At 43.8% G+C, this 25279-nt stretch overlaps 1 protein-coding gene across 3 annotated transcripts in view; it reads right to left on the reverse strand.

Moving 5' to 3' along the window:
* MAPKBP1 (mitogen-activated protein kinase binding protein 1) overlaps positions 1-25279 on the reverse strand; it is a 99368-nt gene that overhangs the window by 29778 nt on the left and 44311 nt on the right. For 2 of the 3 annotated variants that reach the window (XM_071558372.1, XM_071558373.1), the window contains exons 4-18: positions 16989-17051; positions 16374-16431; positions 13216-13386; positions 10241-10378; positions 9434-9616; positions 8809-8826; positions 8123-8283; positions 7160-7349; positions 6045-6191; positions 4979-5163; positions 4776-4867; positions 4298-4423; positions 2536-2606; positions 1966-2087; positions 991-1066 (exon numbers count right to left, since the gene is read on the reverse strand). In XM_071558372.1, coding sequence (XP_071414473.1) covers positions 991-1066; positions 1966-2087; positions 2536-2606; positions 4298-4423; positions 4776-4867; positions 4979-5163; positions 6045-6191; positions 7160-7349; positions 8123-8283; positions 8809-8826; positions 9434-9616; positions 10241-10378; positions 13216-13386; positions 16374-16431; positions 16989-17051 — 1801 coding nt within the window. The remainder of the gene's footprint in view (positions 1-990; positions 1067-1965; positions 2088-2535; positions 2607-4297; positions 4424-4775; positions 4868-4978; positions 5164-6044; positions 6192-7159; positions 7350-8122; positions 8284-8808; positions 8827-9433; positions 9617-10240; positions 10379-13215; positions 13387-16373; positions 16432-16988; positions 17052-25279) is intronic. The other variant, XM_071558374.1, reaches the window with a different exon arrangement.

Raw genomic sequence — 25279 nt, forward strand, 5'->3', positions numbered from 1 at the left:
GAGAAGATATCACCGCCTCCCTCTCCACCTCCCCTCCTCATCCTCCTCCTGAGTCCACCCCTCAGCCTCTTCCTCTCCAAACTAGACAAGCTCAAAGTCCTCACCTGCTCCTCACAGGACATTCCTTCCAGTCTCTAATAATAATACTGCTGACCTGTACAGTTGAACAGATGTATTTTGTTTAAAAAATAGGAAAATTATTAGTGAAAAAAAAATAAAATTGAGAAGCTTGTTTGGCAACTTCACTTGAGAGGCATTTTGGTTGTATCAATTGGTTTTCCCCCTTAAAAGACAACAATGCAATTCTTCCACATCCCAGTGTGCTGGCATCACTCAGCTCTGAATCTTGAACAAACCTGATTTACCAGGATAAGCCTGGATGGTGGCAGAAGCAGGCATGCTACCCTTCCCCAAGGCCTGGATGCACTCAGCAGGTGGAAAACATGAACAGACTCTTTCTAAGCTGTTACTAGTCTTGTTGAGCACTCCAAAGTCCAGGCTTTACAGGGCAGATGCTATTTAATTTTAGCAACTCAAAGAGTTTCACATGTATTTGCACTCTCAAAACCACTTCACAAACACTGATCAACAGGCATCTCCACCTTAAAAATCCTAACAATAACAGTCAAGAAAACCAGAATGAGCTCACCAGAGCAGAAAGCAAAGGATTAAATCATCTCCTGACAGATACAAGTGCAGTTCTACTTGTTTTTACAGCACAGGTCTGTGACCTACTTCACAAACAGGACAGAGAGAAAAATCATACATCACCTTCAGCATTTATTGACTCTTTACCTGTTTTAGCCTGATGGAACTCAAATACATTACCAGCCCTTAAGGATGGAGGTGGGAGGAAGCAGTAGCAGGGTAAAGGACAGAGTACGGAGCAAACAAAAAATAATTTACTGTGTTCAGATTCCTTTTCTTGGCCCTGAGCTGCATTTACGAAAGCTGAAACAATGAAAGAGGAAGAAAAAGAAAACAGCTTACTTTGATAAGGGTGCCATCTTCACCTTGGGATCCCTTGTAAAGCTTCTTCTGCTTCCCACTGCTGATGTTGAAAACCCTGAGGGGATGACATAAGATAACATGGCTCATTTTGCCCAAGTGCTGCTCTGGAACTCTCATCATGAGGACCCTTTCCTCTCCCTGTTTCTCATTCTCCATAAAATACAGGAAATGGCCAAGCCATAGCAAGTGGAGAAATTGTCTCCACGAAGTACAACCCCCAATCATTTAAACGGTTCAAGAAACAACCTCAAAAGTAATGCAGAGGCAGATTATCTGAATTAAAATTGAGGCTTTATTATCAAACCAATAATCCATCAGTCCTCCCTGCTGTAAAAATACCTGTTGCAGCTAAAGGGAAGGATTAAAGGAGCAAGACACTTTATTTATGTTAGAATACAATACCAGTAGTGATATTTACCTATAACCAATACTCTCAGTATCTCACCCAGCTGCAATAGCAGAAGACACATCACTACAGAGTAACTCCTTTGCTTTCAAGCAGACAGACTGGAGAAATGGATAAAAAGCAAGCATAGAATGGACCCTACTTGTTCAAAGACAGTCACACCTTGTTCAGTTTTAGATTCCCACAGTCTTAGCTATTCCATAGGACCTCACAGCTTTTCACTAGACATACCTTCAAAAACAAAACCACAGTGCAGAAGTTCTTGCCCCACAGCAATGATGTGCCAAGAAAGGCACACTTGCTCTCCCAGTACAAAGGATTTGCTCTGCAGAGAAACCCAGTGAGAAGCCAGGAGTCCCAAGGGCATTTGCGCATATCTACAGCTTTTTATCAGTGAGGAGAAAGGCAGAGTTCAGTCTCACAGTGTGAGGTGAGGCCTCAGATCTGTCTGAAAATGCTATATCACAGAACCCAGAGGAACAAGGATGGAAATGGGGCCACCTCATTTATGACTGCAAACGTATTTTCAAGACAAGAAGTAAACTAACCTGATGTTACGATCCTGACATCCAATAGCTGCGTATTTCCAGCTGGGGTCCACATCCATATCATAAAGAGTGGTCTTCCTAACAATGTGATGTGTTCGGGTAAACTGAACCCCTTCTCCTGTCTGAACATGTGGGCAAAGACTGTGTCAAAATCAAGTAGCTAACCCATTATTAAAAACAAGTAAATACTGATGAGTCTTCTCACACAACCAGCACAAAACAACCCTTCCCAGGGAGCTGCTGGGAGCAGCTGGAATTGGAGACACAATGAACTCCTCTGTACAACCCATACTCGTTTTCATCACTCGTCACAACAGCTTGGCAGCAAAAGAAAAGCAGATACCCTAACAGCTCTCTGCTTTGCATCTTGCTGTGAGAGGTCAGGCTGGACTAGCTGCATGCTTCACAGAACTAGTTCTCTAAATGTAATCTCTTCCACCAAGTCAGTGGGAGACACTGAGGCTGAAATAGCAACAAGCTCATATAGAATCTCTGGTATCATTCTTTCAAGTAACTCCTTTGGGGAGAGATTATTAATTAAAAGTGCACAAAAAATTGTGATAAGGGTACCTTCTGTGCAGTGCGGAAATAGATGCTCTTGTCTGCCCCACAGCTTATCATTCGCACTTTCCCATCGTTGGCTGGAACAAAAAGGCAGGGTACAAAAGATAAACACAGATACAAGGTGGAGGAAATGTTTCAATTTATACCACAGCTCATTTATTCCAGTCCTGATTAGTCAAGTCTGACGACTCCCTGGGCAGCAAAACAGAAGCGCCTTTTCAGGGACAGCATTTGCTGTTAATGCTCAGAGTGCATGCAGCCTTAATGCAGCTTTACAGAACAGATTAGGATGTAATTCTGTGTTCTCCTTCCCCAGTATGCTCAGGGGAGGACTCTCCCTGTGCCACAGCACTATGTGGCAATATGGCACATTCACAACCAGTATGAGCTGAAAACAGGCAACAGGCACTTTTCAGACCTCAGAGTTAGTCACGTGTTTCTGCTGCCCTTTCTTACTGCAGGGTCAGGCTTTCCTTCTTCCCTTAGCACTCTTCTGTAATCAATCTGCTCCTTCACCAGAGTAACACTTGATAAAACTCCAAGTAATGAAAATGTATTCAATACCATACAAGCCCGTGAACTGCACCCCTTTTAGAGCATGGCTGCACTTGGTTCACAGACCAGCACAAAGGCCTCAGCTGCCAGGCCTCGAGCCCAGTTCCCTCATCTCCCAGGAGCTCAGCTGACTGCATTCAAGGCCAGCTCACTGACAGACAGACCTGTTAGAGAAACTTGTGCTGGCCTTGGAGCTCCTCAAGAAAAAAACTTGAAAAAGCCACACAGTGGCTTTGAGGAGCCTCTGCTATGAAGCTTCACCAAGGTACATGCACTCAGGAGCTATTTTCAAGCTGAGGTTCTCATCCTTGAGCCACAACTGAGCTACACTGCAGCAGCATTGCAGCCACACCTGGGCCTGGACACATACCCCACTGATTCATACCCATGGACTCAGCTTCCTGATTTGAACTCAAACCTGCCTTGTTGCCATGGGCTTGCCTTGAAGGTGGCTGACACTGACCACTGTCTCCAGACTGATCAAGACCTTGAATTGCTGACCTGTCTTATCACTATGGATTTGTCTGGTGATCTGGACTACTGGCTGGATCTAGTTACTGACACTGGACTTGATTTGTTCCACCCTGTTCAGGTAATGTGGGACTTTCCCATTGCCAGTGAGGTTATTACTTTTGCCTGCCTTCCTGGCTACCAGTTTCCCCTGACAGAGCAGCCAACTCTTGCTGTTCCTGACAATACAGCACACTGGAGTCTGACCATCAGGAACTGAGTGCTGGAAATGCAACGTGTTCCATTACCATGAATGTAAAGTCTTACACTGGTTTGCAGTGACAACTTGATTTGTGACTAGCTAATCCTGAAACTTTTTTGTGGGTTTGGTGAATTCTTTGGACAATGACTGTTCCACAGTTCTCGCCACTAAGAACAGCATTTAGCCATCTGATATCAGTTAAAGGGAGTAAATCATGACAGAAAACAACTTTCCAAAGAAATGTTGAGGACTTTAAATCAGGAGAGGGTTTTTTGAGTGGGGAGAAAGCAGAGGAGAAGAAAACAAAAAGATAAAAGGAGTCAAGTATTGTCACATATCACCTTCTATTAGGAGTGCAGCTACAAAAGATGACATACAGAACCCAGCTGCAGCTCCAAATTGGCCTAGCCCAGTGTTCAAGTAGGTAAAAGTACATTACAGCCACAAAAGGACAACAGCAGTGCTCATATCTAGCTTTGGAGAGAGGCCATGATTCTCTACCGGCAAATTTCACTGCAGTGATGGAAGAAGAATGTTCATCCAGGGTCTGCTGCAGGCTGTAGTCCTTCCCAGCATCCAAAACATGAATCAATCTATCTCGACTGGCTGAGGCTAAGAGCTTTAAACCTGTTAGCAAGATAAAAGGAATTCAAGACTGTGACTAAATAGTAATTTTTGAGAGCTTCTCAAGTCATCTGAGGGACAAAACATTATATGCAAACTGCATGGAAGGACACAAAGGATTTCACACTATAATAATAAACAGAAAAGGTTTTCATCTCAACCTAAAATTGTCCAAGGAAAAGCATGACAAAGAAGCCTTTTTCTAAAGTCTGGCTCTAGTGGCCGAACTCTGCAAGCCAGATCTGAAATCCAGGAGCAGCTCACCACTGAAAATTCTAACATACCATGGCTGGACATTCTGACTTGCTCAACACTATATTCATATGCAAAAAGGAAGCAGTTCAATTGCATTTACCTGTGTCAGGTTTGGAGTATTCCAGACACAGGATCTCAGAGTCATGGGCTTCCACCTTCAGCATTTCTTTCAGAGACTGCAACTCATATATCCTAAGACAGAACATGTCTCATTTCAGAATGTTTAATAAAATCAGCAAGACCTGGTTTTGATTCTCATGCCTGACTGGTCTGCAATCTGCATAAGAAGCTTTATGGGATTACCTGAGAGTGCCTATCCTGTCCCCCGAGGCCAGGTGCTCCCCACTGGGACTCACACAGACAGTGCGTATTCCCACCTTCGTATCCATCACTTGTGCATCAGCTTTCTCTGCACTTCCTGCTGAGTTGTAATCGGTGTCCAGAAGTACCTGAGTGTTGTCATCTACATAGATGATTTTCATCAAGTCCTGGGGACACAATACAGCCAGAAATACAATGTTACAATACATGAAAGCGAGGCATCTGCCTTAGAAACTGGGCGTCTGGCCAACATATGCACTTCCTCAGCAATAATGCTGTAATTGCTAGGAACAAGTACTAAGCATATTATAGGATGAAAGTTTCAGAACTGTCTCACGATTACTCTTTGCAAGATTCCCCTTTAAACTAGAAATTAACAGCATCTCCTGCACTACAGACAAGCTCTGGGATTAGTGATTACAACATATTAGGGCACACAGCAGGAATATGAAAGACTTCTATGGATCATCCAATCAGCCTTCTGAGAACTGACAGAAAAAGCAGGATTTTTTGCCCATCTGATTCCTGAGGTCAAAGCTGCTGTGTCCACAGACTTTCTAACTCAACTGAGAACAGAAGAAAATGTCCATACGTAATCACTGTTCTGTATGAGTATCCTTCCTCTTATACAGACAAAGTGAATGTAAGCTGTTTCTCCTTCAATTCTCCTAAACGTCTGCCTCATTTAATGCACTTTTTCCAAACAAATCTGTAAGTGGTTACACATTACAGAAATGGAGAAAAAGAGAAAGAGCTCTCCTGAAGCATATAGCCCTTATGGAAGAGACTAAAAGCTTGGTGAATCCTTGGGTGATTTAAGAAAACAGCAATAGACCCCAGGTCTATTTCAGACAAACTGTCTTTCTACACCCAATACTCCCTTCATGTTTCTTTGGGTTGATACATTTAATCAAGCTTGTGCTCAGTTTACAGTGAAGCTTGTGTTGACTTAGAGGTCCAAAGAAATTTGGGCCTTAACCTGGGAATACCTGTGCATGAGGAACAGCAACCCCAAGGGCAAGGAAGTGATCAAAACCTAGCATCTTACGTTGCTGAGGATGTTGCGGTGCAGGGCTGTGCCATGGATGTTGGAGCTTTCAGTGTTCCACAGACGAATGGTGTTGTCAGAAGAGCAGGTGATGAAAGAACCAGGGGGGAGGCATGGCTGGTTGTTGTCCTTCACCTCTGGATACATCTATGGACAGGTAAAATCAACCCTTTAATGAGACTGCCTGGCACCTGGCATCCTAGACACTGGTAGCAAGTTTTACACCAAAATGAGACAGAAGGTTTGGTAAAGGTGAAAGCCAGACAGTTTTTATGAAAACCTGTTTGCAGACCAGACCTTCATGTTCATTTCAAACAAATGTTCGCTGAGCTTCCCTGAACATAGGAAATCTCCTTAAGAAGCATGCAACAAGCCAGCATCCTTTGTTTCTAATAGTTCAAAGAGAGTACCTCAAAGATCTTATGAAAATGACCACACAACAATCACCTTGCAATGTTGTTTCCAATTTTCATCTACTACTGTCGATTTATAACAAAGTCGTCAATGTCTTCCCACTTTCTTTCCCCTTCTCTCTTTCCTGACTACTGTTGGACATATTTCAACAAATTAGCAACTACACTGTTTCCTATACCTCCTCTCCTTCCCTCTGTTCCTCTGAAGGAAAGGCAACCAGAAAGGCAGGACATGACAGCCATTTGAGAGGCCACTTCCACGTGTTCTGGTAAATAGGTTAAGAAGGATCAGAGTTCAGATCTTATTTGTTTCATTCTTTTGACTTTGGAGCACTTGCTCATCGCAGACCTCAAACAACTTTTTTGGAGCTCAGCAGTAACCTCTCGTGCATTTTCTAAAAGCAGCCTCTGCATTCAACTTTGTCCAGTTCTGCTCCTTCTCCCACCTCTCACCTTTTAATGGTGAGAAATTTTTCCCAGGAGCACACTGCCACTCACAAATGTGGTCAGTCCTTCAAATGCAGCCAAAGAAATGTTCCCAGCTCCAATTCAGGCCACGTAGCAATCACACTAACCACAGGAGAAAACTAGAGTCAATTCTTTCTCTCTGCAGTAAGTGTTTGCATTCAAATTTGGCAGCTTGTCAGATGACTTCCTCTGCTGCAACTCACAATCCAACACTTGTGTCTGCAGACAACGTACCTCAATGTTCCACACACAGGAAGAATGGTACAAAGCAGAGTACACCTTGCCCACTTTCTTCGGGTCTTTGACATCCCACACATATAGGCTGTGGTCATTGTATACACAGGAAAGCCACTGGTTGGTGGGGTCAAATGTCAAGGCAATAGTGTCTGGATACTTTGCATCAGCTATACCAGAGAAGAGACGGCTGCATGAAGAGAGAAAACAGCCTGGTTAACTTGTGCTCTCTAGAAGTCTGGGCAAGGACATGAAGCATAAGGGCTAAGATTCCCAACAGGGTGCTGGTGAAGATGAACCTCCCCTGCCCCTTTGTTTTTGAGACTGACTTGGATTTTACGACCTGATTATGCAAGAGTAAATGATGATCAAATGTCCTGTTCAGTCCTTTTTCAGGGAAAGTCAGTCACCTATCTGTGTTAGGACTCTGAGTTGAATGGCAAGAAGATACTGGAGCAAGGTAGGAAAACAAGCCAACAAAATGCACAAGATTGTGGGAGAAGAAAGACTACAGACAATAGTAGATTTAGGTCTATCAAAGATTGCAAAGGAGCCTTTGAAAAAGTGCCCCAATAGAGCCTGGGCATCTCTTAGCAACATCATTATATTGTTATGAATAAGAGTCTTCAGTCCTTACCAGTGAAAAGCAAAAGAGGTACCATGGTACAGAAATAACTGAAGTGTTCCACAGCATCCTGTGCCCTCTGCCTGCCTGCTCATAGCAACCACCACCAAAAGGCCACCAAACCCAAGCAATCTCAGGGAGATGAGGAGCAAGGTATGCTATGTGGTCCAGCAAGCAGCTTTGGGCTGTAGCCCAGTCACACATGGCAAGGCTGCAACACCTCAGAGAGATCTCCAACAGGCTGCCAATTTTAATCCATAAAAAGATGGCAAAGGCCTGGGGAACAGTTCTAACCCCTACATGCCTCCCTTGCTTCCTTCCACGCTTCACCACCATACCTGGCTTCAGTCACACTTGCGATGTCTGTTCCCAGGAAGTGTGGCTTCGGCAGCGTGGTGACAAAGTGAAGGTTCAGAGGGTTAAAAATCCGCACGGTGCCATCAGCGCAGCCACAGAAGATGTAGTCATGATTCACAGAGATGCAGTTTGCCACAGTGGTCTGAGGAGGACACAGCACACAGCAAGGCAAATGAGCAATGTGCTCACATGTCAAAGGTCACCAGACACATGACAGGGAGAACAGCAAATTGACAGACAAAAGAGTCATGGTCAGAAAAGCTGTAGTGAAGTTGAACCCTGGGAGTAAGGAAAAGCCTAAAAATCCATTTTTCATTTCTGAAAAGCTTCCCAGCCAAGGTCCATTGCAGATTCCAAGCGGTTAAAAAAAGCCCAGTTCCTCTGCCACCCACTGTGATGGGAGGTCTGCAGAGCTACACATTTGCTCCAGCTAAGTCCTACTCTGAACATTGCTTTTGTTCCAGTCACATTCAACACCACTGGCAGGCAAGCAGCACCTCACCCTGTACTAGTGCACTAACACATTACCTGTCACAAAGGGATAAGAAAAGAAAAAAATAGATTGTCTTCCCCTCCCTTTCAGATCTGTACAAATGGCAGAAAGTGATACAAAATGGAGTGTGGTGAAAAGGGAATGAGTTCAATGCAAGAAGTTTTTTCAACTTACTGTGAAGCTGTCTGTATTCTGAGCGAGAGTGAAAGGCAGATTTTAGAAAAGAAAGGAAAGGAAAGAAAAGAAGAGGCATTTCACTTGAGTGGAAGTGTGGATTTTTCCCTTGATTTTAATACACTGGATCCTTTCAGGTGGGCATGTTACATTCAATTGAGAGAAAAATAAGCATGATCAAATTCTTAACCATGGACCTACCTGGTGGTTTGGAATAGCCAAACCAACTAGTACCTTCAGAACCTGCACTTGAGATGCACAAGTCAAGTAAGACACTGCAGAGTGTTCTAACAGGAATCAGAATCCTCCTAAAACTACTTCTTCAAGCCAAGCCAGGAGAGACTATGCAGGGATTGCCAAAGCCACATAAGGCCACTGCTTTGCCAGAAAAGAGTAGCTGTAATGCTAAAGCCTGAGAATGAAAGGGCCTCAATGATTAATAAAACCCCTCTGCCAAGAAGCAACACTATTTTTGCCTGGCCTTCCAGAGTAAATCAGAGTGGGAGAGGCCCAATTACTTTCACTGCTGGTGGTCAGCTTGCCCTCCAAGTGCCCTTTTGATTTGTTGTTCCTGCTCTGCTTCAGCAGGTACAAATAGTGAAGAATAGGAGGATGTAAAACTCACCCTCAGCTCCACCCACTTGTCTAGCAGTCTTTTTTCATTGAATTCACAGAGGAGGCCCGAGGATGTGATACAGAAGGTGCTGTCAGCTTTTTTGCCTCTTCCACAAGCCACATCTGCAAAGAAGTTGTTCCTCAGTTCTCCAAGCAATCCTGAGCGACCTAGCAAGGGGACTGTGGCATTGACCTACCAATAGAAGACAGTTTGTTAGAAACAGAACAAGGCAGAGATTAATTTGCTAGAACATTAAGCCTTGAATGCTGAAGTGACTCAAAAAAGAACTGCCAACAGTCTATAAGGAGAGGTTTTACTTGCTGTTCATGTTTACAACTGTTCATGAGCACACAGAAAGATCATCATAGGTGGATTCTGTATCCCAGGGAAGAACAGAACTGCTGAAAGTGTAAATGCTTTGCTTGACACTTCAAAATGACACTCACAACCTTTTGAGATGCTCATACCAATTGTCAAACAGCTCTTCCCACCTCTCTGCTCCAAGGAGTTAAACGACTGCAGCTCTTGTCTAGCTTATGTCCTTCGGTAAATGTGACTACTAAAGAACAAGCATGCTGCTGTACAACTCTAGGAGCAGGAGCCATACCCCTACCTCACCTCAGTGCAGGATAAGACAAGCTTTCAGTGCTATCAGCCCATGGGGAGACAGACTTGAGAGCCAGGGGTGGAGGGCTATCCTTGAATCCCAGCAAAATCAGAGAGTTGCCACTTCCCACAGCTCACTGGGCTAAAATTCATCCTGCTCTAAGATAGAAATGCCTGTTCACAGCTCGGCCTTGATGCACTTTCTCTCACCTTGGAGGTCTTGCTGTCATCCAGGTACCAGAACTTGATATGTCGATTTCCAGCAGTGACAAAGTAACTGCAGTCCTCTGAGAATGACACAGCTGTCACTTTACTTGAGACTTTGTTGGCTGCCACTACAATATTTTTCTGGAAACATAATTGTTTAGATTGCTTAATTTCTTTGCTCACAAGTAAAGGAAACTGATTTCAATTACAGGCACACATCCAGCACAAGCACTGCAGCAAGGAAAGACGAGGCCCAAACTATTCCCCATTCACCTCCGAACATGACCTCCCCACTGCTAACTGGGAACATTGATTTAGCAGATATTTGCATTCAATTCCACTTCCACCAGATCGAGACCAAATCAGCAGGCACTAGTGCCTGCAGGAACTTGCTTTCTGAGCCATAACAAACATGTTGGTTTCACAATCACCAGGAGCCCAGAGCAAACGCATTCCCTTCCTAAACAGCAAATGCATATGTAAACCAGCAGAAGGAGGAGCTCTCCCAGCCCCCAGGCAGCAATGAGGGCAAGGCACTCAAAAAGGGGAACAGGTATTTTTCACAGGGTTCTTCCATAAATTCTCTCTTCTCTTTAAAGACATGCTGCTTTATCAAAAGACCCAAAATATAAAAAAACTGGAAGGGAAAAAGCAAAATCTGCTATACATCAAATGTGTACCTCAAAATCTCAAAGAGTTTGGGAAAGGAGGAAGAACACGCAGGGACAGAAAAGAGGATACAGAATGGTGCGAGAGTAGAAGCTCCCTATTCGCAATATCATAGCTCAGTTTTCCTCCCACTGCCTCTCCCTAGGGAATGGCAGAAGTGAGAATGAAGTTTTCGCCTCTGTCTGTGGTGGGTTTGCAGCCATGCAGCACATGCATCCCTTTTCATCCTTGCTCTGTTTCCTTTACCCTTCCTTTTATAGACTCAGTTGCTCTCAGTCTTCCCAACACAATGCCCTCAGTACATAAATCATGTTGCTCCAAGGGCCTCACAAGACTGTGTGCTGACAGAACTGAAGAAACCACCAACAGAGGAGTCTAGGCTGCTGCACTGTTACCATGGAGGATGCCCCAAGCCAGACTGAAGGAAAATCAAGTGGGGCAGCAATTACCATAACTCCTTTCAAGACAGTGCACAGAGAAAGGCTTAGGACCCTTGCAGACCTAAACATCTGGATCATTGCTGTGGTCTTTTTTTAATGAAGCAAGGAAACCCACAGACAACATGGGTTTTCTTTTCCATCACAGCCAAAAAACTAAGTCTCCCAGCCAGGAAAAACAGGGAAATCAAAGCAGCAGCACAGAAGACAGAAGAAGGTTTGTGGTTAAAAGCGAAGGAAAATGCTTCGGGAGATTTGCATTCATATCTTGGTCTCTCTGTCTTCATTGATTTTGGTCAGGTAAAATCTCTCTAGTTTTGGTGTCCAGGCTGCAAAATAAAGGCTAGCTGACCCTCCCAATAATCACAGACGGGAGCGTATGCTTAATGTTTGCTTCTTCAGCACGGAAGAGTGAGAAAAAACAGCATAAGGGAAAACAAAGCTACTTGTATTGTCCCACACATGTTACACATTGTGACCCTCTTCAAGTCACTACTTTCATTTGTATAACTGTCAAGAATGAAAAGGCTGAGCACTCAATTCTCAACACTGACATACACACATACACAGCTTTTATCACTACACAAAGTTCAGCTACACGAAAAAATAGCAAGGTCAAATTTCAGCTCATACAGAAGACAACTAAGAGTGAGATCTTAAATTACAGCACAGGAAATGTGATGAACAGAGTAACATACTTAATGAGCATGGACTTAGAAGCTGCAAGAGAAGAGAAGAGAAGGCTCTGGGGAGACCTTATAGAGACCTTCCAGTATATAATAGGGGTCTACAGGAAACATGGGGAGGGACTCTTTACCAGAGATTGCAGTGATAGGACAAAGGGTAATGGTTTTAAACTGAAAACAGATAGATTGAGATTAGATATTGGGAAGAAATTCTTTACTGTGAAGGTGGTGAGGCACTGGAATGAAATTCTTTAATGTCAGTGTGGTGAGGCTTTGAAACAGGTTGCCCAGGGAAGTTGTGGATGCCCCATCCCTAGAAATGTTCAAGGCCAGATTGGATAGGACTTTAATGGGGTTTCTACCTGCTTTTGTAGAAAGTGTCCCTGCCCATGGCAAGATGATCTTTAAAGTCCCTTCCAAACCAAACCCTTCTATGATTCAACAGTCCTGTGAGTTTTAACAGATCCATTTAGGGTTTGGGGTTTTCAAATCAGATCTCTTTTAGAGAGTGTTACAGCACTTCAAGAGGTAACAGGAGATGAGTAAGTGCCTAGCATTTATTAATACAGCAGACTCCAAGCCTACTAACAATAAATGTTTATTTTCTTATCTACAAACAACAAATGCTTAAATGTTTACTAGAGGATAAGACATGGGCTTTGTTTCTACCAAGTGTTGCCTTAATTCAGTGGCATTAACGTTCACCCACTATAAACTCCCTATGTTTCCCTTCTCACCCATCAAGGATGGGATCAGAGTATCACAAACCCTGCCATAACAAAAACAGAACAAGCCAAGACCATCCACCACACTACCAGAGAAATCCCTGACTGATGACACTTTCCTTCGTCAAGCTCATAAATTAGTTTTTACTAAGCCTCTAAAAAAGCACAACAGTTTGTCAAGGTTTCAAAGTCCAGGTTTTTCTGGCTGGACAGCAAAATGTCAAATGTCTCCAAGTGTAAAGAATATTCCCATCATGGAAGTTACTTAGACTTTCCCTAAGGAACCATAACTTTCCCTCGTGTCTGAATTTGTCTGTCTATGAATGTCAAAAAGCAAACAATAACTACAGAATTTTTAAAAAGCAGAAAGAAAAATGAATCTAACAGAGTTTACAGTTGGACTACGAACTCTTTTAAGTTAACAACACCTTGTGGTTCACCCAACCTCCTAGATAACTTACCTTCCATGACCACACATTGACAATCATGTCATGCTGGTACCCCACTGAAACAATGTACTTGGAGCTGGGGGAGAAGGCCACACAGGCCACACCGTACTTGTGCTCCTGGAGCTCCGCCACCTGGGTCCGCTCGGCCACATCCCATACCCGAACTGCTGGCATGTGTCCACTCTGGAAAGGACAGGAACAGACACAGAACAGGAAATGTAACCCCTGAGGTCAGTTCTGACAGATTTGAGCATGTCAATATGGAGGAGCTTGGAAAAAGATTGAGATTGGCAACCTAAGGAGTATGTGCATTTCAACAGTTGTCTGAAAGAATTCATACAATTTCCCGTGCTTTAATCCTTTTCTTATGCTACTCACAAAACAGCCACAGACTAGACAACACTTTGGATGCACATCCCTGATATTTGTAATGGGAACTCATGGCCTGCTAATGAAAAGGATTATAACAGATCGTTATCTCTTGATTCAGTGAAACAAAAGGCCATCACATCCTCTGCTCCTAACACAACTTGGACATCTGAGGTATCCAGCCAGGTCATGCCATACAAACACATGAGATGATTGTTGCAATAATTCTCACATGCCATTTGAAGGAGGCTGCATCATTTCTGTCACAAAGTAACACATGGATGCATTCTGTCTGAAAAGAGTATGGGCCAGGTAATGTCAGAGAAAAAGATTAGGAGAACAGAGCCTCTGTTTTTATGCTTGGTCTCCAGAGAAACAAAACTGTCAATTCAGCACCTTCTGCCAGACAATTCTATTCTTTTGTTCAATTGTTTGCTGTTAAACCAAAGTAAAACAAGGCACACAAGACAAGCTGAAATGTTGACCAAAAATGTGCTTGATGGGCAAATCCTACTCAAGTAACTGCTCATGATTTCACACTGAAGTCTGTCAAAATAGTAGCTTGCAAGATAACATAACCATGGCAACATGGCACAATGTTACCTTTTTAATCTGCTTTAAGTAAGTCATTTGATTGTGTGGGAGAGGCAAGTCTCATCACAAGTAAAATCAAAGCTTTAAAAGCTCAAAATCAAAGCTTTAAAAGCTCAAAATTGTGCATGTTTTAATTGCCTTGTTCAAAAGCTTTCCAAAGCAACTGCCTGTGGCCTGGAGAAACACCATGCTCAGATTTTACTGCAGTTAGTACAGTTCTCTCTTCTGCAAGGCAGAGCTCAGGTCTCAAGGTGGCTGGCAAGATGTTACAATGAGCTGAATCAGCTGCTCTTCAAAGCAATTGCTGTACTTAAACACATACATACGTATAATTTACCAGCATCTTAAGATACAGTCCAAGACGTTAATGAACTGAATTTGTATTTCATCTTTTAAGAAATGCTCACCAAAACCAAGCTGTGTGTGACACCCCACCCACCCCATGGACAAGGATTCTATGCCTCCATTGGAAGAAACAAAAAATAACAGTTAGAAAAGAAGAGAAAAATAAATCTCTTCTCTTATGAATTTGAAATATACATAGGGCATTTAATATGTTTGGCAGCCAAGGACTAACCTTCATATTTTCCTCCCTGAAAAGCCAGTCATGCAGAAAACTAAGGTGTTATTAGTCAGAATTAGCATGAGGTGGCTAAAAAGAAGTTTAACAAAGTGAACTCAGCGATCATTTCCGTGCAGGACAGAGGTTGAACTAAGACATGACTACTGACACCAGCAGGGGACACTGCTACACTAAGCAATAATTCAAATGTCAGACACGTGGGAGGATACTGAAAAAAGAAACGGTTTTATGACAGGGCCAGAGGAGACATGTTTTGCAATAAGGGGGGAAAAAAAAGCAAAACCAAAAAAAAGTCCCCACAAGACATTCAAATATACTGGAAAGGCTTTTTTTAATCTGAACTTGCCATTTACCCCAATGAAGGTTCAAACTGAAAAGTCTGAGTTGTTAGTAAGAAAGTACCCACTTCATTTTATACCATTATTCCTACCACACATGAAAGGAATTGAGCACAAGAAACAAAACAACAACAAAAAATTTGGATAACAAAATAAAATACCAGAATCATTAGAACAACATGAAGAAAAAATATATATTATTTATAGTAGAATTTTAATATAAAGGGGGTTTACTACACTAAGATTTCTAGAGAGTAAGGAGGCATTAAAACATATTACTGCTATAAAACCTCACGTTTTCACTAAAGAGTTAGTAACAACAAGAGTCTCTGATCTAATGAAAGAAAAATTGTGCTTTCTTTTTCTGTGTCATGGTAGCCTCCATTCAAAAAAAACCCACTGTTGTTTCCACCCTTGGTCTGATCCATGCAGGACTCAAGCCCAGCTTTGGAGCCACCGAGTGACACTGACCACACTAGGGACCTCTGGAGCAAACAGTCTCCGTCTTGACAGCTCCAACACAGGGCTATGACATACTTCTCTTCCCTGTGGCTGAGGCTCAGAAGGGAACCTGTCTCCCACATGCTCCGCTTCCATGTCTTACACAGACATCAGTGGTGAATTGCCATTAATCACACACAAGAGCAAACTGAGCCCAACCATATGGAGGTCAGCATTTCTGTGGATTTTTAACATCTAGCAATTCCAGCCTTATGAGACAGCCCAGGTCCTGAAATTCTAATGGAGAACAGACACACAGTGCACTCATCCTTATTCTCCCCCTTGGGCACATTTGGAAAGAGGAAGCAATTGCTGCCCCCAGCCAAACATACAATGCCAAACCACATACACCAGTACCTTCTGTGACCATTCCTAAAGCTCCACTCCACATGCAGTTTTCATTTTTTCCACAAAGCTGTTACTGGCTTCAGTTACTTCCTGAAATGCTATAAACGGACAATGCTAAACTCAGACCAAAATTCAGGACCATCCAAGTCCTCTTCATTGATGCTAGAGTAGAGCCATGTGTGTCCTTCCATTTATTATCACTCTACCTTCAGCCCACAGATGTCACCCCAGAAGATCCAGCCCTCAAGCTGATGAGAGACAAAGTACTGAAAACTCCCCAGTGTCACCCATAACCCAGCAGGGCCACTGAACAGTGATGCAACACTGAAACTGACTGGTCTGTGACAAAGCAGTTCACTGGCCTGTTTCTTCTAAGTCCCTCTGCTCTGCTCCAAAATGTGATGGAAAAGGTGTGCCCTCTCTCCTCTCACACTTACCTCTCCTGTAACCAAATATTTTCCATCTGGAGAGAAGGCAAGTGCTGTAATTGTTTTCCTAAAACAGAGAAAATGACAGTGAGAAACATTTCCAACATGTGATTTCATTTCAATACATCATAACTGGAGAGTAGGTTGGGATAAAATTAAAAGAGCCTAAAATCATCCAGAATAGCCTGACATAATGACTTTGCTTTGCCATGAGGATTCCTTGCTGCCCAAGTCTCAAGCAATAGCCTACGGCACTGGAAAAGCTCCAAAAGTTGAGGTGCATCATTGTGCCTTTATTCCAGATGCAGGACCATGTCCCAGTGGTGGCTTCAATAATGAGGTAATCGTTTTAGGTGGAGAAATAAGTTAGATTCCACTAGTAACATCTCCTCCCTGTCATGCCCATTAGCATTTCCTCATGGGATCACAATGTTTATGAGGAGGTACCTTGTCAGCAATACCGCCTCATAATAGAAGGAGCTGGAGTCAAACCAGCAGGCAGCTTGTCCCCGAGGCAACTCTTACCGAGGGGATTTAGTCTGAAGCAACAGCAGCTCCTGCACTGCACTCAAGCCATAAAAGCCTTGAGTTCAGAAAGCAGGCCCATCTTAAAGCTTCACTCACCTGGAACTGTTTAGAATATGGTGTTGCTTATTTTTCCTAGGGTTGAACAGCACGACAACACACCTAGATGAAGGAAACAGAAAAACCAAGAGATGTCATGACCATGTGCATAAAGATAACCAAAGAACCATCCTTTCTCAAAAAGCAGCAACAAAAGCAGTCCCCAAAAGCTGTTTCATTCCCTAATCTCACACACTGAGCTGGGGTTTTAAATTGAAAATATGTGAAGCAAAAGAACAGTCCAGAGGGGAATTACATGACTCTCCCATGTTGAGGAGTACCATGTTCTAGTACCATAAATAATTATCTTTCCAGCACCTGGGAGCTCTGAATCTCTGATTATTCAAGCTGGACAGAAATGTTGACCATGAAAATTTGTGCAACAGTCCTACTGGATTACATCTTCTGCCATAAAAGCAAGACTACATACTGGGCATCAAAACAGCATGTCTAGAACAGAGTAAGGACATAAGCAAGAAAGAAAGAGGGGATCTTTCAGGAAACCTCTCAGGGAATGAAGAAGCAGAGGTTGAGGGGCTAAATTTCTGTGAAAAGTATAGCACAAGAAGTGACTGGCCAGTTGAGAAGTGAGACATGTGGTGACAAAAAACTACTGACCCAAGGGCCATATCTGCATAAGCAACTTGCTCAGGGGCCTTGCAGAAATCTCTCAGCAAAAGGAACTGCAAAAGCAAGCGGCAGTAAACTCCGGGTAAACAATATAATCACCTCCACTGGGAGCAAAATAGTTGCTGCTGACTAGAAAGGGAGGAAAGAAGAAGCCCCACTTCCCACTAATATTGCCCTTAGTGCATTGCCTCTGTGCCTCAGCCCACCCCAACCAGCCTACAGCAGTCATGAGTACTGAAGCCTTCCCTACTCTCCACTAACACTCTACAGGCCATTTCAAATCTTCATGTAACAGCATTTGTCCTGTAGCAGAGAGTAGTAGCAACCAGTAACTGAAAATGCTGTTACATGAATCAAAGGAGGTAAAACAATTGCTCTGATGACCTTGTGCCCTATTTCTCACTTCACCTCTCAAATAGAAACTGTGTTTTCTGCCTGTCCTTCTGCTAAGACATGCTGCCAGAGTTTAGAGAGTCCCAGCTCCTCCTTTGCTGTCATGCCAGGGGAGCACTGCAGGATGTCCCTGCTCCACTGCCATCAGCCTTTGCCATGCTGGGGACTTTCATTCACATCACCATGGCACTGGGGCTTGCCTGCAATGCGTGCCAGGCCACAGACACTGGTCACAGGGAGCAATGTGCGGGACAGAGGAGCCGGCCTGAAGCAGCCAAGCAAAAAGGCAAAAGCTGACGCATCACAGAAATCTGGTGCAGAACCTCACCTACAGACATCAGCAACATTTCAAGATAGGCAGTGCACACTCATGCACAGGACAAAGTACATTAGCACCGTGCTGCCCAGGACAAGTGCTGCATCTTTCCAGGCTGCCCTCCACATCCCCAGCACGCAGGCTTGGAGCACTGTAGGTATAGCTCAAGCCTGACAGGGACCTGCAATGACTCCAGCTTCCCTCCTAGCCCAGGCAGATAACCTTTCCTTTGGTCTGACTGGGCTATACTGCCAGAAGTAGTGTAAATTTTAACATGAAAAAGAGAGTAGAAAGAAGAAATGGCACACCAATACCTTGAGCTCAGAGTCCTTGGCTGAAGCTGCCACACTCCATTATCACTGCTGGCTCAAAGTGGACATCCAAAGCACCAACCACTCATAACACACGTCCTCCTCCCCCTTTAGACTACCCTACTCTCCATCCATGCCACTCCCCCGACTCTTCTCCACTCATGCCTTACCCTGAAGGCCAAGGCACTCAAGGCACCCAAGGCACCAAACTTTCTTGATAGTTGAAAGGCAGACAGCCACAGTTGGAGACAATCTTGTGGAAGAGCAGGGAAAGCATAAATAAGAGGTTTGTTCAGACCAGGGTTGATCCTTTTGGGCTTTTTACCCTGGGGAAGCAAACTGGAGTGTTTCACTTACAATCATGAATTTTAGCTCAATTGCACCCCAGAGCAGGTTGTCTGCTGGCAGGCTTCCTTCCCTCTTTCCAGCCCTTGGCCAAGTCCAGAGCCCACAGGGAAGGTAAGAGCCACCCAGCTCACACAGCAAGACAAACCAACAAACTACTCAAAGAGCCACACGGCTCCTGGTGCCAGAGCAATCACCACAAATATGGATATTTTAATTTTGTCTTAAGACAATCCTACGTTTGATTCACTGAGTTTGACCCATAATTAACAAGCACTATCAGGAGAGGCCGTGGAAATAAATCACAGTATCTCCTTACTGGTCAGCAATCATTGATTTATGCCTTGAAATAGTAATTTTAACTTGTAGGCTGAGGAAAACAAGATATGTTGATTTGTCAGCTAATAACTAATGTAACTTACTAATTGGTTATTACCTTCTTGCCAATAAAATCATTTAGCCAGGATTAACAAGTCTTTTGAACTTGCTTGCTTACATCAACTGCTATCCAACAAAAGCTACCCTACTGCAATGCTGTCCCAGGCCGATTTTTCAGCATCCCTCTCCTGTTTGCCATACACAAGGGCAATGAAGACTTCAGCCAACTCCAAGGACACCTTATTCAGCAAGATGTCAGACCATAAACCATCAATCTTACAGATACTGGTCTGTGAGTTGGGAGCATTCAAGTCTGAACACTGACACCCTCTCAAAATGCTTGAAAAGGTTTCTAGTCCATTCCATTATAGAGAGCACATTTACTCAACAAGCAGAAACTATTTCTATTTCTTTAATCTCTTTCAAGTGTTCAGGAAACGACCTTAAGTTGCATTGGCAAGGTTTAGATTGTATATGAGGAAAAATTTCTTCACAGAAAGGGTTGTCAAGCACTGGAACAGTCTGCCCAGGAAAGTAATTGAGTCACCATCTCCAGAGGTATTTAAAAGATGTGTAGATGTGGCACACAGGGACAAAGTTTAGGGGTGGACTTGGCAGTATTAGGTTAATGGTTGGACTCAAAGATCTCAAGTTCTTTTACAACCTAAGCAATTCCATGACAGGGCAGCCTCAATTGCCTGCTCTGACACTCAGCTGAGCTTGGTGTGGCCACAGAGCAGCTCCTCCTCCCCAGACAGTCAAGAAGTCATTCTTCAGCAGAGCCTGCAGCAGCTTTCCAATCAAGAAATCTCAGAACTCATTAATACTCTGGGCATGCTCTGTCTTGCAAAAGGAAATCAGTATAGTAAAATAAATGGAATGCAGACACTGACAGGTCAAGTCACTGACCCACCTACTCCACACTACCTCCAAGTCCAGTAAGGCTACCAAGCACTGAGGAGACTCAAAGTGTCTACTCCTTTCCGTTTATGCTGGCTTTAATCTTACAGCAGTTAAAATAATAAAAAATAATTACCATGGAAAATTAATTGCATACAAGAGCATACACCCATCCATCCATCCTCCACCTTTGTCTGCGTCTTTATAAGACTGCATGCAGGATTTTACAGCCAGAGGGATAGAAAAGGATGCAAGGGAAGACAGCACTTTTTGTTTCAGCTTCCAACTGTGGATGTAGACCAAGCAAAGTACATCAAACCTGCACTTCTACCATGATCACATCACCTGTTCCACCCACTCCAACCTTTTCCAAAATCCAAGCTTCCAAAGAAAAATCAAGTTCTCAAGACACCTTTGTCTGCAGAGATATTTTGAAATGCTAGTGCCAACCTGCAAACTAAGACTATCTCCAGAAACACCTCACATGGGACCAACAAAGCCTGGCACACACTTGCTGTTGAGAACATCAAAACTGTTAGCACCTTTGTTTTAGCACAAACCCTACCTCTTCTCCAGCGGCAGATGAGGATTGATTGTAATCCATACGTATATTCTGACTTCCAAGACATTTACATAAACTACTCACTGCTGCATGGATTACTGCTATACAAACCATCTATCAGCCAGCTGAGATCAAGTCTCCTGTTTGTTTTCATGCTGGTTCCTGCAGTGGCCATTGGCAATGGCACATATATTCAAAGGCATTATTTATAGATCTATAATGCCACCCTACAACCTTTAAAGCACACCTTCCTGATGCAAGCACCTGTTATAAACAACTTGGCTATGGAATCTTTCCCAGTACACCTCTTTCTTGTGGGACATTCAGGTAACACAAGGAAAGGACAGAATTAGCTCTCACAGCACTGTCAAAGGTTTTTGTAGACAACCTGAGCACTCTCCACCAGGGAGCCCATTTGCATCAGCCAACAAGAAATGATCCTTGCAGAACTTTCCAAACCTCCATGAACTCAGCTCTATCTTAAATGTTTACAACTGTACACCACATATGCAGATAAAGGTGGGGGTGGGAGGTGGGCAGGAAACTCACAGCAGTTTCCATTGGCTCCAACAAAAGGAAAAAGACCCACAAAATACAAAAAACAAGCAATTTTCCTGGGCTAAATACAGGAGCAGGAATGTGGAGGAATCAGACATCAGTATCATATTTACACAAAGTATCTGACTCACTAAGTCAGCAGCAGTGGGTCACTCCATGCAGCTTCTGCCCCCTTCACTTTTGATTTTACTGACTTTACTCCTGTGATAAACAAAATCATAGTTTCTGGGCATTTTACTCTTATTATCTTCCTGTTTCCCCACACATTCCTCTATTCTCAGCTGCCTTCCCCCTTCTTCAGTAAGCTGATGAAAAACAAATTTCTGCAGAAGTCAATTTTCCTCTTTGCTTCCTCTGCAGGCCTCCACTCCAAAAGGATTGGGAAAATTAAAAGGCTATGATAGCATTTCTTTCCAAGCTACCCATAAACTCAGCATTGCCCTTTCTGTGGGACACATAGTGGGCTATAGGCAGAGTTCATGTGTGAAGTCCTCCTCTCTCAAATGAATGAAACCTGTGCTATAATGAGAGGAGGAGAGAAAACTCCATTAAGACATCAAAACAAATGTTGGCTTTCTCTCTCTGCCCACCCACCCCACCCCCCCCCCAGTATATTCCTTTCATGCCAGTGCAAGAATAAATGAAAAGAGCAAACAGTCCCATCCCTTCAAAATCATTCCATTTCTTGATTTCTGGCTCATCCTCTGCTTTCTCTGCTGCACTCAAAACTATTCAAATGAGAGTGCAATAGCTTCCTACGCACTAAATGCATGGCAAAAAAAGACTTTGATAAGAGCAAAATATTTTTTACACTGCATTGGTTGCCTAGGGAAGCTTGATCAGAGCGAAGCAGTGTCTACAAAAGCTGGTGTTAATTTTCTGTATGGCAACTCTTCCTGCCAAAAAGCTTCTTTAATTCACAGTCAGTACTGGGAGTGGGTTAACAGTGATGAGAGAGGATGCGCACACTGACTATGCAGCTGAATGGGTATTTTCATGCAAGCTGTATTAATTACATGCATGCTGAGAAGAAAGAGCTGCCTGTTGAGAGGTTAAGAGTTGGGTGTTACTGTCTGGGCAGAAAAGCCTTCAGAGCTCCCTGCACCAACCCCTCCACCAGTGCACCAATTCTTGTCGAGAGAACTGGAAAGGTGGGAGCCTGAGAGATGAAGCTAAATTCACATGTCAGAAACCAAAACAGACTGTCCTAGTTCAGCAGGAGGGACCAGCTAACCCTGTGTGGGGGTGATCAAAGCTGTGTATTCTACCCCCTCTATTCATTCCCCACGGTCAATGGGCCATTAGCAGCAGCTGCCCAGGGAGCCATTATCAGCTTCACACCCAGCCTGAGGGGGCGGAGCTGCTAATGGGCCATCAACAGCTCAACACCCCCTGGCTCCCAGAGTTAATCACCCATTGTGTGAGTCCCCGCCCAGGGGGAGGGACTGAGAGCTCCCTGAGGGTACATAAGGGGTGGGTAAGAAGACCGCGGGAACCTCTCGTCGGATCCAGAGCAGCAGCAGGACCTTGACAGGAGGAGATCCCCGCTCTTGCCCAGACCACAGCCCTTGCCTGCACCAACAGGTTTTTCTTTTCCTTTTGCTCTGGATTTGGGGGAACCACAGGGGTCTCAGCACAAGGGCAAACAAACCCCCTTGGGTTTGTGCCCCAGGACACTGGGTTATACTGCTGGGATTTTGTGAGTTGAAAGCAATTTCCCTTGTGTGTCAGTGTTACTATTGTAATATTATTATTAAATTTTAGGTCTGACTTATAATCTCTCTCGTGGTGAGTTCATTTCCCCTGCTGGTTCACCTTTAAACCAGCACAAGACTAAAGACAAAAAATACAAATACTGAACAAGAAACCCACTGTGAAAAAGAAAGCCTGTGATATTTTAGTGCCACTAAAGTAATAGTGTAGAAATTTCTGATTGTGAATTAGGGATACATTGTTCTGTTTAAAAGACTGTGTGGCACCCCAAAACTGCAGGAGTAGGAACTCACACATACCACAGAACACACTCCAAAAACTCCAAGGAGAACTGGGCCAAACTAAAGTCGAACATCTTGTCTCCAACAGGTCAGGTGTAGGGAAGAACAGGGCATATTGTAAGATACTTGCCCAGACTATTCTCTAAGCCTCCAGAAATTTGGCATTCAGAGACATCTTAAACCAGTGGGCACCCACACCCAAAAAGAGGGAGAACAGCTCAGGAAAATGAGTCTACAATGCAGCAGAGCTGAACTGACAAGAAGGATTTGTAGGGATAATCCCCAAAGGGACAAGACAAGGGTAGCCTCTGTTCTCACCACCATTTCAGCCTACTGAATTCACCTTATTCATCCCACTGACTGAGCCTCAAAATTGAGGTCCCTGCAAAAACTCCACCCATGCCTATGTGATCTGATAACATCCAGAAAAACAGGCAACTTGCTTCTCCCCATCATCTGGCACAGATGCTACCATCCTCATGATCTGCTGCCAGTGTGGTTCATGCCTGCCTACCTGTACAGGCCCTGCTGCAGATCAGGGGAGAGGCTGAATGCCCAGAAAGCTCCTCCTCAGCGCCTGTCCTGAACAAGGCCAACACAAACTTCTGCTAAGCACAGCCAAAAGCTTCCTCTGGCTGCTCTCAACAGCCCCTTTACACCTGCCAGACTACATCTTTAAAACAACCAACCAGATGTGACTCTGACTTCAAGGTGCAGATGGCAGAGAATAGATGCACAGATCTAAAAAAGGCACACAAAACATTTTAAAAATACTTTAAAAAAACACATTACTCGATAAAAAGATCTGATAAGGAGCAGAGATTGTTACTATTAACACTGACCAAATCCAGGCCTTTCTTCTTGCATACATACGAGCACAACTGAAGTTTCAGTTTTACCAGGCATACAGAACAGAAACTCTGCAGAAGTTTCCCCACCTGTCTCCTCCCAGAGCAAAGGTGCTGCCTGTCCACACGGACTGGCCACAGTGATTTCTAGCAACATATCCTCACCCTGCTGAAACCACTGTGTGTGGAAAATTCTTAGCATGAAAACCTTCAATGCTTGGTTATTTCAAAGTCACTTTTTAAGGAGGCAGAGCAGAAGAGGAGGAGGAAGATCTTTAAAACTGGCAACCCTTCTGACACTGGGCAAATATAAGGCAGGGTGATGACTCAGAAAAATGCTTCACAAGAAACAGATGCAGAAAGAAAAGACAGTCTGGGCCCCGTCTTCCACTGGGTAAGTTCTATGCAACTCCAGAGCAGCCACACTGGAGCCAAAGACAATGTAGTAATGCCCTCAGGAGAGTGATGGCTTTCCACAGAGCTGCACAATACAGAGGCACCTTTTCTGGAAGGCAAAGGGCTAAGTCAGACGGAGATTGTGAAAGATTTGGGCAAGAAATGCTTATGGGGAAAGCAGTGGGGAGAAAAGCGCTCAGAGGAAAACCATGAAATTTAAACCAGCTTACTAACTGGGAATCATTACAGTTGCAAGGAAGATGAAAATTACTCCAGTTAATTGTTATGGCTCACGGCTGCCTAGTCACCAGTGATTCAGAAGGAACTTCATCTTGAAAACAAACTCATTCCCTTCAACACTTTAAAGCCAGGGGAGGAAAAAAAATAACAAGAAACCAGCAATAAAACCCTGTCCTAAAGAACCAGAGACAGGCCATCTCTGCTGCACTGCAGAATATTCCACCTCTCCTCAAGGCTGAAGCAAAGGTAGGTGGAAAAACAAAGGCAGGCAAAGTGGCAGCCGTACTTACACACACTGAATTGTCTGTCAGCCTGTACATCTGACAAGCTTCAAAAGACACAGGGCACTGATGACAAACAGCTGTGCACACACATATATTTGTATATATATACACAGACATGCACACATACGACACATAA

Source organism: Pithys albifrons, chromosome 6, assembly GCF_047495875.1.
Source record: "Pithys albifrons albifrons isolate INPA30051 chromosome 6, PitAlb_v1, whole genome shotgun sequence".
Lineage (NCBI taxonomy): Eukaryota > Metazoa > Chordata > Aves > Passeriformes > Thamnophilidae > Pithys > Pithys albifrons.